The sequence below is a fragment of the Balaenoptera musculus genome, chromosome 1 (genome assembly GCF_009873245.2).
Source record: "Balaenoptera musculus isolate JJ_BM4_2016_0621 chromosome 1, mBalMus1.pri.v3, whole genome shotgun sequence".
In the NCBI taxonomy this organism is placed as follows: Eukaryota; Metazoa; Chordata; class Mammalia; order Artiodactyla; family Balaenopteridae; genus Balaenoptera; species Balaenoptera musculus.
The window spans coordinates 113,698,355-113,716,798 of NC_045785.1; the positions used below are offsets into that span (position 1 = coordinate 113,698,355).

At 41.9% G+C, this 18,444-nt stretch overlaps 1 protein-coding gene across 2 annotated transcripts; it reads right to left on the minus strand.

The window, feature by feature from the left end:
• Nucleotides 1-210: 210 nt before the first annotated feature.
• On the minus strand, nucleotides 211-15,093 carry CCT3 (chaperonin containing TCP1 subunit 3). Of its 2 annotated transcripts, none has more exons than XM_036852422.1 (14): nucleotides 14,936-15,093; nucleotides 12,958-13,019; nucleotides 12,214-12,264; nucleotides 12,061-12,123; nucleotides 11,267-11,363; nucleotides 8,901-9,018; nucleotides 6,411-6,588; nucleotides 5,330-5,479; nucleotides 4,428-4,560; nucleotides 4,166-4,247; nucleotides 2,712-2,892; nucleotides 1,696-1,941; nucleotides 1,289-1,420; nucleotides 211-543 (listed from the first exon to the last, which is right to left on the minus strand). In XM_036852422.1, the coding sequence occupies exons 1-14, from the start codon at nucleotides 14,964-14,966 to the stop codon at nucleotides 334-336; spliced, it is 1,734 nt and encodes a 577-aa protein (XP_036708317.1). In that variant the 5' UTR covers nucleotides 14,967-15,093; the 3' UTR covers nucleotides 211-333. The 2 variants fall into 2 exon arrangements, with proteins under 2 accessions (XP_036708317.1, XP_036708309.1); XM_036852414.1 differs by having other exon boundaries at nucleotides 6,402-6,588.
• Between the last annotated feature and the right edge of the window lie 3,351 nt (nucleotides 15,094-18,444).

The following is an 18,444-nucleotide window of genomic DNA, read 5'->3' on the forward strand; positions in this document are numbered from 1 at the left end:
GTATGTTTTTAAGCTTTGCAATATCATGCTTTGAACTCCAAGAGCCTTCCCAACCAGCATCTACTGAGAAGTCTGAAGAATACCCTCTCAAGGAGGCAAAGATACTGAATGACCTCATTCCCATCTCTCTTCCCAGTAAGGTTTCTGCCTCCTCCCTCCTTGCAGGAGGCAGAGATATGACCCAAGGTTGAAAAACAAATAACCACCATCTCAAATGACTTAGATTTAATCATCGGAAGCAAACTAAATGGAAAGCTTACAATAGAGAAGAATTACATGTCAGTGCCTTTTGCAAACTGGAGCTGGGACAGGAAAGGGACGGGGGCTTGCCCCTCAACCCAATCCCTTCCAAACAAAGACATCACAGTTGTCCCTGGCAGTCTGGCTCAGGGAAGGGGGAGACTGTTTGCTCTGTGCGTGAGGTCGCCTTGCCCACCACTCACTCCTGGCCAGCATCAGGAGCCCCGCCTTGCTGGCTCTGGTCATCACCCTTTTTTTTGTGGCCTTATACGATGTCATCAATCCGCAGCAGTAGAATGCCGTCTAGGAGGAAAAACCACAGCCCCAAAGAGGTTAGCAAAGAAGGGAAGGACACTTGTTTTCTTTAGACGTATCACTAGCTCCTCCTATATAATTACCATTTTATCTGAAATCTACCCTTTCAGAGTCTTGACATGTAAATGCAGTTCTCCGTAAGCAAGGGATGCAGCCTGTGCTACGTTACCTTGCCTTTTTTTTTTTTTTTTTTCTTTTTCTTTTGCCATGCTACACAGCTTGTGGGATTTTAGTTCCCCAACCAGAGATTGAACCCGGGCCCTCAGCAGTGAGAGAATGTAGTCCTAACCAATGGACTGCCAGGGAATTCCCTACCTTTTTTTTTTAAATTAAAAATATTTATTTATTTATTTTTGGCTGCACTGGGTCTTAGCTGCGGCATGCGGGACCTTCTTAGTTGTGGCATGTGGACTTCTTAGTTGCAGCATGTGAACTTCTTAGTTGTAGCATGCGAACTCTTAGTTGCGGCATGCACGCAGGACCTAGTTTCCCGACCAGGGATCGAACCCGAGCCCCCTGCACTGACAGCACAGAGTCTTACCCACTGCACCAGGGAAGTCCCCCTACCTTGCTTTTTAAATGAGCTAAATATAAGTAGGGGGATGGAATTCCTTGGGAGATCTTTTGGGGAATACTCTGCCTTCTATCCCCCCCTCCTCAAGACTGGACCAAACACACTGTTTTCTGGTTATCTGGAAATAAACAGCACAGCATATGTCTTAGAGTGCCTCACCTCCACTGCTGTCTTATACGTTTGCAGCTTTACAGCCAATGGTTCCCAGATGCCCAGTTCTTTCATGTCCACCAAAGTACCTGTCTCACCATTTACGCCCCAGGTCTCACAATTCTCCTGGGTGTGCTTGGCCTATAGTTGGAACAAGCATAAATAATTACAGGGGAAAATACTAGGAACAAGTAAGCTGACAGAGACCATTACATAAAAATCAAATACACTGCATTGATAAGGTAGGGATAAGAGGAAATGGCAACGACAACAAACAAATCAAAAATTAAGAAAGAGAAGAGATTTTAAGGGAACAAGCTACCAGGAGAACCTGGAAAGACAGACATGAACTACCCTCTTAGGCCAAACACAGCTTTTCCTACCCCATCAAGAGAAGAGCACGGAAAGGAACTCACCCGAAGGGAGGTAAGTAGACGGATGGTGCTGGCCCCACAGTTTTGAATAAGGGTACGAGGGATGACCTCTAGGGCTTGGGCAACAGCCCGATATGGCCATTGTTCCACACCAGTCATGGCCTTGGATTTTTCTGTCAAGGCATGAGCCACAGCCATCTCAGAAGCCCCACCCCCAGGCACCAGCTGAGGGTCCAGGAGAACATTGCGGCACACCTGCATGGCATCCTGGAGGTTGCGTTCTACTTCCTTGGGAAAGGAAACAAAGAGTATAAAGCCAAAGCTTGATGACTCAAGGACAAATCAGAAGTACCAAACGACTTCCTGACTGCCAAGTTCGGTAAACCACCAAGGAGGGCAAACTAAGAAAGGTCCTTCAAACCTTTTGGGCAGGGCAGATGCTACTAACTCTGGAAAAACACATTAACTACAACTGCAACAAGGCCAGGGGGAATGTGGTGTCACTCTGGGATGTTAGACTTTTGTCCATTGTGCTTGACAGACCTATAACCCTACTCTGTCCTGTCTAGCTGTGTACTCCAGGAGGCTGCACAGTGTAGTGGAAACTCTCTACTTACTAGCTATATGCCTCTGGTAAATTACCTAACCTCACTAAGGAAAAAAAAAGTAATATTTATAATTTCAACTTAAAAAACAAGGAAACAGTGGTTACTAGTGGATGGGGAAATGATGAGTCATTGTTCAATGGGTATAGTGTCTCAATTTTTTGAGATAAAAAAAGTTCTGAAGATCTGTTGCATGTGAATATGAATACACTTAAAACTGCTGTAACTATACACTTAAAAATGATTCAGATGATATATTTTACATTAAAAACATTTTAAACCATGATTAAAAATAAAAAAATTAAAAAAAAAAAAAAGAAGAGAGAGATTTGTGGCTTCAGATGGCAATTAAATAACTATAAATGGGCAACAGGATGATTTTAGGCCCTCTGGGAAACTCTCAAGAAATGGAATGACCTAGATCATTCAGTCACACTTCCAAGGCTGACTCACCGAGAGAATCTCTTTGCTGGCCCCCCGGAGGAGAATGGTGCAGGCCTTGGGGTCTCTGCATTCAGTGATGAATGTAAAGTACTCATCTCCAATTTTCTTGATTTCCAACAGGCCTGCCCCTGTCCCAACATCTTCTTCTCTCAGTTCCTCTGGTCGGCTGACTATCCGGCCCCCACAGGCTCTATTGATTAGATGGGGAGAAGGGGGACAGGGAGAAGACCAGATGATGTCATACTTTTACTCATCTTCCTGGTCCTTAGGGTCTGCGGTGGGGTGTAAGGGTTAAGGGCCAAAGTGGACTGCTAACAACATTTCTACCTAACTCGAGACGTCTTGGTTGCTGGTGAAATAGATTTCCAAATATGTAGGTGAAGTTTCCTTAAACTAATGTGGCTTTATAAGTGAAAGTGTGCATACCTAAGGCAACTACTGTAACGAGATACAGGTTAATTCAAAATATACTTCGTGGACCCTAAAATTTGGACAAATGAATTCTTATGCATATCTGACCATGTGTATAACACATAATGGTCATTTCTAGACAGAACTCATCCTATAATGCCTAGTTAGATCTCAAGGTCAATAACAGGACTGTACTAAAGACAATGTAAAGGTCAAGCAAGAAATAAGGTGATTAAGTACATAAGTATATGTCTCACCCCGTTTTAATGAATGTAGGGCTAATTTTTTATTTGTCACTTTTCCCCCACTCATGGGCATGTAGAGTCAACTATGTATATGTATGTATGCCGAGCCATTTCAGAGCAAGCGTTTTAAGTATAAAATTGGATTTGGATCTATGGCATATTATGTGATGTAGAATAGACTCACCTTTAAAAAAAAAATTACTCTTAAAAATAGATGGTATCTGAGCCTACATATTCATGCTGAAGTAGTGAGTGCAATCTAAGGTTGCATTAACAGCAGCTGAGGATCCAATCAAGGTAATTGTTGGATCTGCTATATTCTGAGCTAGTTAAAACAGACTGATCTGAAAGGGACCCCTATACCAAGGTAGTGATCATAGATGTCTAAGCATAAGCTGTTCACTACTGGTTAGGAGCAGTAGAGTCTCAGGCAGCAGATAACTGTTACTCTAGATAGAGGACTTCTTCTTCTTCAAATATTTATTTACTTACTTGGCTGCGCTGGGTCTTAGTTGCAGCATGCAGGAACTTTAGTTGTGGCATGTGGGATCTAGTTCCCTGACCAGGGATCGAACCCAGGCCCCCTGCATTGGGAGCACGGAGTCCTAGCCACTAGACCACCAGGAAGTCCCTAGACAGAGGACTTCTGAAGAGGGCAGATGGCTAAACCCAGGTTATTTCCATCTGTAAATAATTTGGCTAGCTTTATCCTATGCTAAACTTTTTCAGATAAGGATGACTATATTATGAAGCTACAAAATAAAAACACATGGGAAGGAGAATCTTATTTTTACCTGGCCTACTCACCTAGCAATGCGATTATTGTCTGTCTTCCGGACTCTGCGGATGGCTGTGATATTGGCCCGCATGAGGTAGTGCTGAGCTAAATCTGCAAGAATAGAGGTGTCAAGCTGGAAACCAGAAACCCTGGGTTCTGAACAGGTTTTATCCTCCACATACCCTAACCATCACATGTTAATTATGTTCAGTTTATGACAACATGCGAGAAAAAAAATCACCGACCCTCTTCTACCACAACAATAGTCTGGAAAAATGAATGTAGTCCTACCTGAGATGCCCTTTTCTGTGATGACCACGTCTGGCTTCAGATGGATAATGTCCTCACAGAGCTGCTGAATGTACTCTTCTTCCATTTGGAGGATTCGGGTGAAGTCTTCCTCTCGTGTGATCTCAATGTCAGTCTATGTGGTGAAGAAAAGTCACTCTGAATTAAAAATTTTGGATTGGTGAAGCTCTTTAGGGTCATCCTAACTACTATACTCCCTCCATCCAGCACTCTCATGTATCCCAGAAAGCATGAGTTAGAATAAGCCACGACCCAACACCTCTATAAGCCACTTTAGCTCCAGCAGTCATCTAGTTTAACCCCATTTAATTATAAAGCAACTGGAATGCAAAGTCACAATGCAATTAGTGGAGTTTGGCTAAGGTCTCTAGCCACTTAGTTCAATGTTTCTTCTGACCTGTCAGTGTGCATGGTAACTCAGGGTCTTCATTCTTCTCACTAATGAATCGATTCTTGTTCCCAACCACTGTTTGATAAGCTTCAATTACTTTGTTTTATCCAAGGGTGATGGAGCCTTGTGAGCTTCCTGCCCTCTGGAAATTCTTTGGCACTTCAAAGCTCAATTAACTCCTACTCTATGTTCTACTGATACATTAGGAAAGGTGGCATGATAGTGTGGAACTGAAGCCAAACAGAGCTGGGTTCAAATTCTGATTTCGCCAATACCAGCTGTGTTCCTCAAGCAATTAACCTAACTTCTCTGAGGTGTAGATCCCTCATCTGTAAAATGGAAGTCAGTATCATCTGCTGTAAAGAGTAGTTGTAAGAATCAGAGATTACTTGTAAAGGTCACAGAGTAGGCATGTAACAAACACTTTTTATTTCCCTTGTCCATATTAACAGATTCTTACATCAAATTTAAGGAATAGGGCCAGGGACATTACCTGGCTTTCTCCTTTCTTGTATTCCAGAGAAGAATCCAGCAGCACGATGCGAGGGTTCTTGATATAGCGCCGCATCCGCGGATGGGTCACATCCTTGTTAATCATGACTCCACGTAGCACACACGAGTCTTCAATGATGCCGCCAGGTATCTGAGCAAAAGAACCACTTCAATCCACAACCAGGAGATAATTTCTCAACTCCCTGCCCAGACATTCATCTTTCCCAAATGACCACCATTTCAGATTTTTAAAGTATCTTTTTTCCATGAACCTCTAAAACAACTACAGTTGCAATCACACTTCTTTCTCTCTAGGAAGCACATCAATCTTAGACCATGATACACAATTTGAAGGTTGGCTGAGACAGAAATTCAGTGATTGACAAAGATTTAAAGGGGCACAGGGACTTCCCTGGTGGTCCAGTGGGTAAGACTCCGCACTCCCAATGCAGGGGGCCTGGGTTTGATCCCTGGTCAGGGAACTAGATCCGGCATGTGGCAACTAAAAGATCCTTCATGCTGCAATGAGGATTCCGTGTGCCGCAACTAACACCTGGCGCAGCCGAATGAATGAATGAATGAGAGAATCACGCAATACTTCTTAAAAAAAAAAAAAGGACGCAGATCTCTACTTCCTGAAAGATATTTCCATGAATTTTAGACATAGGGCTCCATCTACTGGCCACAAGATATTAATGCTACTTTAAAATCTTAAATTAATAAAGATGGAGAAAGCATTCTGGGGCTTATTAGCGCTATGCTGTAGAGCCCTTGTTTATTTCCTGACCCAGTGGCTGATACGTATGCAAATGAACAAATACAGACACAAAAATAAGCCTTTCTCTTGCCCCTGTAGACCTTGTGTAGGGACAGCAGTGAAGCTAACAGAATTATTTCAGATACCTCTTTGGCACCCTCTTTTTCAAGTTTTTGTTTTCCAGGTAGCAAATACTCTTCTTCCTGGTTCTAATAATAAAAATATCTTGCTCTGATTTAAACTTATTTCCTCCACAAGTGTGATGACTCATGCTAGGAAATAATTTGTCTCCAAAGTACACACTCAAAGAGTTTACCTTTTCTACCTTTGCGTATTTCTTGATGTCAATCTCCTTCCGACCGTTCTCCTCAAACTGTACAGTTTTGACAGCATCCAGGGCAATGTTGCAAGCCAAAGAAGACCACCGACTGATTACTTTGGTAGTAATGGAGCTGTTGATGATGTTCAGCATGGCATCTCGGTTACTGGTGTCAACAGGGGTACTGGAGAAAAGAAAAACGAATAATATGCTCAGTGGGATCCTGGATGTTTAAGGAAGTCCTCATCTATATCTTGATGACTGTAATAGTGGGCCAACAGGCAGAACAAGGGGAATCTGTTCCTTTGTAGGAAACTCAGTGTTATCAAGAAGTAACTTTGTCCACCCTCTGCCTTTTAGCAAGATTACAATTAACCCATCCCTGAAAGGTGTCTCAAATCCCTGAGTAATCTGCTCTCATGTCTGACAACTCTCCACACTTACAGAGTTTACAGTAAAATAATTTCTTTACCTTCTGCTCCAACCAAATAAACTCTATTACTTTCACAACTTGGGTCAAGACACATTTTACCTTTGAAACCTCACCCTATAACTAACAAATTCTGAGAGCTCCTCTGGAGAATCACCATCGGTCTGTGCTATCCATTTGGACACCTGATTCTATTTTACCTAGCATCATAATACATGGTGCGCCACAGTGTTTTTATGTGTTTAGTCTCCTCTAACGAAATTACAAATTTGTACATGGCAAGACTATCTAGAATCATAAGTTGTAAGAGACCTTGGATACCATCTTGTCCAAATTTTCATACTGCTGAAATCCCTTTTATTAACACAGTAAGACACACAATAAGCAATCATTAAATAGTTGCTGAATTATGTATTTTAGGGAAAAAGCAATAGCTCCAAAAATATTATCTAAGATATACAGGCAGTTATTGCTTGATAAAAAGAAAAACATTAATGATTCAGCTCCAAATATTCAATAAATCCTTTGTGTACTCTACATTCTTACAAAGCCTACTTCATAAAAATGTTTTAAATCAAGCACCTCCTTCTGTAAGAGTGCTAGACAGATATTATCATATACTTTGTTTCTTAACAGCAGGAAGTACAATACAAAGCTCACCAAATTGCTAGGTACTTGTGTACCCGACAACCTAAGGATATGAGTAGAAAATTATAGGTTTTAATTAATTAATTAAAAATAAATTTATTTAAATAACTGATTATTTTTGGCTGCGCTGGGTCTTCGTTGCTGCGCGTGGGTTTTTCTTTTCTTGTGGTGCGCGGGTTTCTCACTGTGGTAGCGTCCCTTGTTGTGGAGCACAGGCTCTAGGTGCGCGGGCTTCAGTAGCTGTGGCTCGCGGGCTCCAGATCGCAGGCTCAGTAGTTGTGGTTCACGGGCTTAGTTGCTCCATGGCATGTGGGATCTTCCCGGACCAGGGCTCGAACCCGTATCCCCTGCATTGGCAGGTGGATTCTTAACCACTGCGCAACCAGGTAAGTCCCAGGTTTTATTTTTTAAACAACTTTTTTAATCAAAAAAATTTTGCATTCTGTATCATGTTCTTACTTAACTGACATTTCCTCAAGTAGAAGTCACACATTCCTATATTCCTTTTATTACCTTATAGCACTCAGCAAACATAGACTAACAGCAAGCTCTTTGATAACTAGAGAGGATTCAAATAGCATTTTCAGTACCAGTCCTTTTGATTTTAATGAAAACCACTGGCTACCATCCTCCACAGCACTTTAGAGAGAGTACTGACTGAATTAGTTATAATCATAACGATGGTAGGTATTTTAACCCCTGAATAATTAGTTATCTAACTCCTTAACTTATTTCTCCCACTAGAATCTAAAACTTTGGAGGGTAGCTCTATTTCACTTACTACACATTTCCCATAGCAGTGCCTAACATGGAAACTAGCAGACTGCATATAACCAAAATATATTTTGAAGAATTAAACCTAGCTTCTTTTATTTGTCTGCTTTGAATCCTTGCCATTTTCTAAAACTTTTTAAAATAAAGTGTATGTCTGTATTATTTTAAATTTTTATTTATTTATTTATTATTTTGGCTGTGTTGGGTCTTCGTTTCTGTCGAGGGCTTCTCTAGTTGCGGCAAGCGGGGGCCAATCTTCATCGCAGTGCGCTGGCCTCTCACTATCGCGGCCTCTCTTGCTGCGGAGCACAGGCTCCAGTCGCGCAGGCTCAGTAGTTGTGGCTCACGGGCCTAGTTGCTCCGTGGCATGTGGGGTCCTCCCAGACCAGGGCTCGAACCCGTGTCCCCTGCATTGGCAGGCAGATTCTCAACCACTGCGCCACCAGGGAAGCCCTCTAAAAACTTTTATTTCTCTTACCCTTCCCTTCATTTTGCTCCCCTCTTTGTTTCTCCTTCTCACAAAATACCACCAGGGTATAAACTACTGGTGATGTGCTCGGCCTTCCTTTGCCATCTAAGAACAGATTAGTTTTCCAGGCGTCCCATAGTTGACACTACCCATTTCTGGTCCCCACCTCCAATACCTTATTTTCTTAAGGGTGCTGATCATATCGTCCAAAGCCCTGCGGTAAGCACTGATCACCACTGTTGGGTGCATCTGCTGCTCCAGGAAGTGCTCAGCCACAGACAGCATCTCCCCTGCTGAAAAAAGATGCATACACCATAACATTTTGAAAAGTACCTGGATATCAAGGCAACTTCATTATGCTTCTAAAAATACCTGCTCTTTTTTCTTAAGTACGTTTCCCCAAAGTATGCAAATACTATTCCAGATTTTATACTTTGTACAAGCAAATTCGGAAAAAAAAAAATTCTCATCAGATATATTTTAAATGATCAAAGATTGATCCCAGGGTTTACTTATTCTTGTGATCTAACTAAATATTTGTTCCCAGTTTCCTAAACAAATGGTAAACATTTTCCCGAAGACTCTAAAAGAGAAAGAAAAATAAAGGAAAATTGACTTGCTTGTTATTATTTCAATACCTAGGATGTAGTCAAACTGCTGGTACTGAAAACAAAAAAACCCACAAAACTTTATACCTGGAAGAATACCCATAAAAATTTACAAAATTTACCCTCTGGAAGAGGGATTATTGGTAAAATGTCCCTTCCTTTTAAAAACTGTCCTTACTTTCTAATTCTAATTAACACACACACACACACACAAAAGCTTGTTTCTAAAAAAAGTTTTGAAGAGGAAAAACCATTATTTTGGTCAAAAAAAGGACCTTTTGCACAAAGGGCTTGTACTACCAGGTCCACTGATACTAATTTTTAAAATGTACACAAATGTGTAAAAGTTCACATGTATACTCTTTGGCATGTGCTCAAATGTTTGATTTCAATACTTTAGAATTCCTAAGTGACCATCATGTATATTAAAAGAAAGATAATCAAATATTTTGAAACATGCTCTAATAAGTTAACTTAGAAAAGACTATACCCTGTTAAAGAAGAATCAGAACAGTATCACAGAAGAAAGATATCTTCAGAAATGGCAGTTTTGGTTTTTTAAAAGCTACCTAAGTCTAAGAAACCTAGACTCATGGATACTTAACCTACTTAATATCTCCAGGAGATTTAACTAAGATTACCAGCTAGAAAATTCTGCCTGAAACCTAAAGCTCATCTTCTACCCAAATAAGTGAAAAAGCATATGGAGTCTTACCTACTTCTTTCATCCTCCAAGTTTCAGTACAGAACTAGCCATATGTAATTAATCCTCAATCCACAAAAGAACTGGATCTAAAGATGTGATTAGTTGGTGGTGACTCGAGCAAATCTCCACCCAACTCACCATTCTCAAAATGCAGTACAAAGGCACTTAAAAATTAATTTTTAAAAAGTTCATATTATAATAATTTTGTTAAGGATTCTATTTTTAGGCCTGTGGGCCAACACTATAAATTGGCATCTCCTAACTGAAAATAGTTTTTCCCTCAATTCCTGAAAACATATTGCTACAGATTTTTTTTTAAATTAATTAATTTTTATTTTTGGCCGTGCCACACGGCTTGTGGGATCTTAGTTCCCCAACCGGGGATCGAACCCGCCTCCTCGGCAGTGAAAAAGTGTGGAGTTCTAACCACTGGACCACTGGGGAATTCCCATGTAACACATGTAAACAAGTGTCCTTTACGTGGTATATTTAGTAGCATGTTTTCCACATTTTTTTGCGCATTTTCTTGTTGATTTCACTGTTTAAAATGGCCTAAGTATAGTCCTAAAGTACTATCTAATTTTCCTACGTGCAAGAAAGCTGTAATGTGCCCTGTAGAGACAATAACTTACTACATAAGCTTTGTTCAGGCATGAGTCCAGTGGTAATGAATCAACAATATATATAAATAAAGTGTCTTTAAAACAAACAAAACATAAAACATACATATTTATGCATTGATAAATATGTGACTGGACGCTTGAGGAACCTAATCCTATACTCCCCCCCGAGTGATGGTTTAGTATTCACTAATACAGTGTTTGTGGTGACTTTATAGAATATAACTTATTGTGAGTATGACAATGGACTGTATTTTATTCAATCAGATTTGCAAAGCTCATCCTATACCATGATGAACATTTTATGCTCAGTTGGAGAGAATACACAGAAAATTAGCAAAAAGTTCTTTAAACATTTATAATTAGTGGATTGGTAAAAATGTTCTTCTTAAAATATGACTCAGGGGACTTCTTTGGCGGTCTAGTGGTTAAGACCCCATGCTTTCACGGCAGGGGGTGCGGCGGGTTCCATCTCTAGTCAGGGCACTAAGATCCCACATGCCGCGCGTTGCGGTCAAAACAAAACAAAAAGCTCTGACGTTATTTCTGGCAAAAATCTTAATGTTTCAATCTAATTTTCCTTATCAACCTTCCATTCTTTTCTTACCAAGAATAATTACAGATGTGGTCCCATCTCCAACCTCTTCATCCTGTGTCCGGCTAATTTCAATCATGGACTTGGCTGCTGGATGCTGTACTTGAATCTGAAAGAAAGACCTCTTAACCCATTCTGCTTGGTCCTAACTCTTGAGGTTCTTGCTTCCACACTTACTCCCTTTTATTGTTTTACCACAGCTTTAAAGATTAAAAGTGGCCCCTAAAATATCTAAGTAAAACACCTTTCCAAGTCTTTTTCTTTTTGGGGAAAAATGCATTAGGACAACTTAACTACTCAAGTTTCTTGAGAACAGAACAGTATCTTTTAGCTTATTTATTGGGAACACCATTGTTGTGGTTGAATTGTGTCCTCTGAAAGAACATGTTGATGTCTCATCCCCTGAAAACTATATTTGGAAATAGGGTCTTTGCAGATGTAACCAAGTTAAGATGAGGTCATAGGGGTAATCAAGGTACGCTCTAAACCCAACCACTGGGGTCCTTATGAGACACACAAGAAAATGCCATATGACAGAAAGAGAGCTTATAAGCCAAGGAATGTGGTCAAGCATCAGAAGCTATAAGAGAAAGGATTCTTCCCTAGAGCCTTCAGAAGGAGCATGGCACTGCTGACACCTTGAGTTTGGACCGCCAGCCTCCAGTCCATGTGAATAAATTTCTGTTGTTTCAAGTCACACAGTCTGTGGTAATTTGCTACAGCAGCCCAAAAAAGCTAATCATTATTTACATTATCTCTTTATGTGTCCTTTATAAAATGTTAGAAAGCAAAACGAAAAGTCAAACCTCTCGAAGAATAGCATTGCCATCATTGGTCATCACAATGCCTCCCATTGGGTCCAAAAGCATCTAGGACAAAAGCAGAAGTTATATTTAAGTGTCCCAGAAAACAGAAAGGGAAAATCTGTAGTCGAAGTTTCAGTAATGAGATAAGCCTACCTTCATCATAGACTTGGGTCCCAAACATGTTCGGATGACATCTGCAATAGTCTATGGAAAGAAAATACAAAACATATAAGCACAAATCAGAAGATAGTGAATGTGTTAGGGGAAGAGGCATGAGTAACCCACAGAGCCAGTGTTTTAACGAGGACACTTCTAAAGTAGGGTTGGCGACCACTTTAAATACAGCACGCCACATGGCTAGATTCTGTTCTTTGCTTTTTCCGCTTTGGGAATGTTTTCTGGATGCAGAAACAAATAACTTTTCACAAGGAAAAAAGGGACATGCCTCCCAGAGCTTCAGTTTCCCAGCAGTCCAGATAACTGAAAGTCCACGTATTTGTATTTCTTTCCATGATAGTAGCCTCCACCCCATGCTAATTAGATCTTTCATTCAAAAGATATTTACTGAATACCTATCCAGGATCTACACTGAGTACTAGGAATACAAAAGGGAATTAATACAGTTCTTCCCTTCAACTAACTCAGTCTAGTATGGGAGACAAACACAAACAGAATATTATGAGACAATATACAGCAACAGAATATGCACAAGTTAATATAAGAAGACCATCAGGCCTAGCTCAGAGAGGGAAGGCTTCCTTCTCCTTACCACCGAGACGGAAATGTCCGGAAGGAAGGGAAGTCAACTTTTCCTCTGCCTAATTGCAAACAAATACAGAAATACTAGGGAAGGCAGCTACAGGCAAACTACTATAAACAACTTAAAAGATGTGCTACCTTGGCAGCATTGATGTTTCCAGATTGAACTTTTCTTCCAGATTCACGCTTTGTGTTCTGGCCTAAAATAGATAAAAACAAAAGGCAACAGCCCAGGATTGCCCCACTGTATATAAGCTATTTATTCCCCAATCTTTGAAAATAAAAACACACCCAGGTTTCATGATGTATATACGGATTAAAGCTTATCAACCTGTACTCTTTAAATATGTACAGCTTATTGTATGTCAATTATACCTCGACAAACTGTTAAAAAGTAAACATATATACTTATGTTTATTTATTTACTTCAACCCCTGGTATACGAAGAAACAATCCATAAAGCTTTATTTACTTCAACCCCTGGTATATGAAGAAACAATCCATAAAGCTTCAACTTTGGAATCTTGGTCATCACTTTCCCTCTAGCCAAACATTCATGTATTTACAGCAAGAATTCATAACCTGAGATCTGAGATCCATGAGATTCTCAAAGGGCTGGTGTCTCTAAAAAGCATCAATCTCCTTTATGTAAAAAGGGAGTCTGGGGGTTCATATTCTCATACTTGGATATGGGGAATCATACTGACAGTCCCAGCATAATTACTGATAGGGCCCCCCACTGTGCTGTGGAATGAGAACACACACTCAAGTGTCTGGGTTTGCCAAGATAGTCACATCATGCTTGGACATAACCAGAATGCCTCAGTTACCCATTTACCATTAGAAAGAGCTGACTACGTATTTTAATAAGGAGCCTGACTGGATACAGCCACTAATGCCAGAGATTAACGTGGACCTCCAAAGGGCTGCACAATGCACCACTCAGTCACCCCAGGGCCCTCTCAATGAGAGACAAGCCAATGACTATAACTGAACCTACGTAATGTCTCACTCCTCTCTCCAAATTATATTTTCCCTACAATTTGCTGTAAAATTTTCGATCCAGTCCCATCAAATCTAAACACAATTCTCAGGATTTAGATTCCTATTTCAGGCAGTGATAACTAAAATCCTGCATGGACCTTTCTAATGGATTCATCAGAAAAAATAGGGTTTTTTTCTGGGTTAAGTGAATTCTTGTCTGAAAACAGTTATTTTCCAAGTAGAGACAAAATAGGTAAAATCTTGGAATAGCATTCTCTACAAAGAAGATGGTGAGGGAGGGAAAATGGCTAGTCAGGCATCTCAGGTGCTCTTGCAAATAGGATACGGAAGTTACACAGGTTGGAAACATACCAAGGGAAGACAAGGGAAATGGGACTCGTAAGTAAGGAAAGAAATCTGGGATGTTCCCGAAGGGTAAAGAGAACCAATCGAGGAATCTGGGAAAACTCAGCTGGTAAGTGGGAAATATTACAACGGAGAGAACACTTGAGGGAATAATTACATCTAAGCCAGACCAATGAGGGAAGCAGGGTTATTACTTCGTGAACAGGGGTTGACTAACGGAAATTCAAGAGGACGGCTACCGAAGAGGAAGTGGCCAAGGATACCACTCGCTGTTTGCCAGACCCTCTTTTAAACAGCTGTATCTCCTTATCTCATTTAAGCCTCACAATCCTATGAGGAAATACTGTTAACCCTAATAACAAAGATGGAGCCATTTTCACTCAAGCAGTTTGGACAAGGCCACACCGTTACTAAGGGATGAGCCAAGATTATAAAACTAGGCCAAACTAAAAAACCTTTATTCATTCAGCTACACACTGAAAATCGCTCAAGGAAGAGTTCAAGGGCGGGGGTTGGGAGTGAAGAACGGAACGCCGTTCCGTTCAACAGGCTCGGCGACAGGAAGGTCAGTTTACATTTGCCAAGACAGGGGAATGGGTTAAGAGAAAAGAGGGAAACAGGAGAAGGGGCTTCCAAAATTAACGACTGGAAGGCTCAGTGGCCGGACCTGAGCGGGACTGGGCTGGGGCAAGGCTGTAAAGTGCGGAAAAAGAGGGGTGGTGAAGGGGGGGGGGGGGGTCCCTTCCCCGGCTTTCCCACAACTCACTAAGCACGAGTACCGGACGATGACCCATCATGGCGGCGCGATGCAGAGCCGGGTACCCAGAGCTGGGGGAACCCGCAGAACCTTCTGGAGAGAGAGAACCAGCGAAGCCCAGAAAACGCTGCCTCCACAGGGCTCACACACAAACCCGCTACTCTCCGGGTCGGCACCAATCACCGCACCCACCTCACTGACCGGCACGCACACAGACCAATTGACATTCTTAGCCCCGCCCCCTACGTAAGAACGCAGGGAAAGCTAGCTAGAGAGGGCACAGACGCTTGCGCAATAGGGTGGCCGCTCCCGGCCGCGTGCAGCGCGAACCTCCGCGCAAGCGCCAAGGCTCGGGCAGTTGGCCGGCATGGCACTGCGCATGTGTATCAACTACAAGGGTGGTTGCTGGGGTTGAGGCTTTCGATTAACACCGCAGGTGAGGTCCTTAAACTCTTGCGTCTCAGCTCCTCTCGGGTCCCGAAGGTCAAGAAAGGCGTGACAGTTTCCACGCTTTCGTTCCAGCCTTAGCAACCAGGAGGGATAGAGGGGCGGGGCTTAAACCGGCAGTTGCGGGAAGACCTGGCCGGTTTGATGCGGGGTGAAATGGGAGTTGTAGTCCGATCGGACTGGGCTGGGCGGTAACTGTTCTTCCGGGCACGCTGGGAATTGTGGTTTATTGCTTCTGACTCGTTGCTGTGCGTGGACGTTTACCTTCTTAGGCAAATGTGTTCTGCTGAGGCTGTGAGCCGTACCGGAGGGTGATGGCTTACTTTTTCCCCGAGTTATCCTATCTAAAACACTTTTTCAAGTGTTCCCTGTAGTGCTCTCAGATTTTCTTTCTCCACTCCCATTCCCTCCTCTGCCCTCCTCATCTCCCGGTGCATTAGAGATGTTGGGGAGCCAGAGTTTTTAAATTACAAGACAAGACAAGAAAAGGACGGATATTACAGAAATTAAAACGATGAGAGAACACAGAATATTTGCCCGTTCATAGGAGACTGTTAAGGTTTGGGCATGGTTACAGTACTATTTTGTCCAGGAAAAAAGGCTGCAGTACTACTAGAAACATGTTTTCCAAACTAATGAAAGGGCTGTGAGACCAAGATCAATTCAAGAACAATTACTTATACTTGGCCATGAGATAGAACAGTACACCCTTTTACATTTTTTCCTCCCCAAATTGGAACAGCCTGAGCTCTGCTGGGGAGAACTTATGAAGTTGTTAATAGTAAAATAGTAGCATGGGTTGTCGGTGGTCATGTGATTCTTTACCAGGCACCACACCCGTTGGTGTTCAGATGGAGCAGCAGTCTAGTCATCCTACTAACTGAAGAGGTGTGTGTCAGAGACCCTGCTTCCTCTCCCTTAAAACCAGGCCTCCTTAATTGCTCAGCTTTTGGGAAAATGAAGCTAGTTGTATGTATGTTTTTTCCTGTTACTTATTTAATTGGAAAGTATTTGCTCTGCATTTCCCACTAAATGGGAACATTCCTGTATTCCCAGTGGCTAGAACTGAATCTGTTAAATAATAGATGCTCAATAATTTTTAAAATATATTTTAATAAATTTTTAAATTTATTTTTGGCTACTTTGGGTCTTAATTGCTGCGGACAGGCTTTCTCTGGTTGGTGGTGAGCGGCGGCTGCTTTTCGTTGTCATGCGCGGGCTTCTCATTGCCGTGGCTTCTCTTGTTGCAGAGCAGGGACTCTAGGCGCGTGGGCTTAGTAGTTGTGGCTCACGGGCTCTAGAGCGCAGGCTCAGTAGTTGTGGCGCACGGGCTTAGCTGCTCTGCGGCATGTGGGATCTTCCCCAACCAGGGCTTGAGCCTGTGTCCCCTGCATTGGCAGGCGGATTCTTAACCACTGTGCCAACAGGAAAGTCCCAGATGCTCAATAATTATATGTTGAATGAATATATTAATTATTACTTTGTATCTCCTCTTAATACTTAGAACAGAAGACATATTGTTGGCTAGAGTGAACAGATACTCAGACTGAGTGGGATAGTCCCACTGGTGGCCAGGGAAGTGCCTGAGACCATCTGACTCCAGAGCCTATTCACTTAACTGTTAGGTGGGGTAGATTACTTTATCTGAGAGGCCTGCTCTGTCATAACTTGAACATAAATGAACTAGCTCTTTTCACAGATTATATTGTGCAGTGGTAAGGAGCATGATTTTGGAGTCTATAGGCCTGGATTTGATTCCGCCATTGCCACATACTAATTGTGGAATCTTGAGCAAATTTCCTAACTTAAGTTTTCTCAAAAAAATGTGGATAAAGCTACCTACTTCATAGGGTCATTATGAGAAATGTATAAGATACTGTATGTAAATCACCTTTTATTATTGTCTCTGTTCTGCTTCCTTTGGCTGCTCCCCAACCTCATCCTCTATTATACATGGTCTAGTCAGAAATATGGTTCCTTTAGTATGGATTGTGTGTAACTCTTCAAACCTTACAGTTCAGTAGAAAATGCATCCTCAAACACCTAGGAAGGGCCCAAATGAGAAGTGCTTTCGCATGGAAGTTCACAAATTTTTCAAAGGGTGAGAAGAATCTTGAGGCCTGAGTTTCACCTTCTAGCTCCTTACCATGCTGAGTGAGCCATCAAATGAGATGATGACTCTGGAGCAGGAGCGAGGAGAAGATGGAAGACCTACAGCAGGGCTCAGAAAAATCCACAAACCCAGGGCAAAAAAATGGATTTCCCTCACCAAGAGTAACTGGTGGTGCTTGATCAGTTAATGACTGTCTAAACTGCAATACTGTCAGTTCCATGAGAATAGCAACCATGTCTGTTTAGCTCACTGTGGTATCTTCAGTGGCTGATACATGCAAGCACTTAACTGTCTCTTATGTGTATGAATGAATGAATTCAATTTTTTATCCTTTTTTGATCTCATTATGATAGTGAATAATGGATTCCCCACTGTCTCAACCCCTTTAATTCTTTCATAGAACCAGCTGTTCTGCCTTTCCATCCATTGCTCCTCTGTCTACTTTGCCACTTCCTTTTCATCTTCCAAACTCCTGAGGAGGAGTTCCCCAAAGGTCCAGTTTTCTCTCACAGTTTTTGACCTTGGAGAGCTAATGTATTTTTGCAGTTCCTTCATCACCTCTTTGTGACTGGCCTGGCAGTTTGACCTTTCACCTGAGCTCAGTGCCTTCTCTCTGGCTGTTTTTCTAGGCATTTCTATTTGGACTGTCTTGTCTCACCTCAGATCCAATATGTCCAAAATGTGATTTATGTTAATATGACGTTACCCCAACTCAGATTCCTTTGAGTGAGAAAGGAAATTCAGAGGCTTGTGCAATTGGGAGGTTGCTGAGGTAGTCAGAGAATAGGAAGAAGAGCTACCAGTACCACAGGGACTGGAACGGGATTCAGTGCCTGTAGCTATCTGTCCATCTCTCCATCTTTCTCCTGCACTCTCTCCTCTCTAATCTCTTGCTTGTATCTGCTTCTCATAGCATGCTAGCCAAACTCAGTAGCTTTCATTGACCCCAAATTTACAT

Coding starts and splice junctions, on each gene's coding strand:
- CCT3 (XM_036852414.1), bottom strand. CDS start 14,966: ATGATGGGTCATCGTCCGGTACTCGTGCTTA. Junction 4,561..5,329: donor ACAAGAAAGGAGAAAGCCAG/GTAATGTCCCTG, acceptor TTCACCACATAG/ACTGACATTGAGATCACACG. Junction 4,248..4,427: donor CACAGAAAAGGGCATCTCAG/GTAGGACTACAT, acceptor CTATTCTTGCAG/ATTTAGCTCAGCACTACCTC.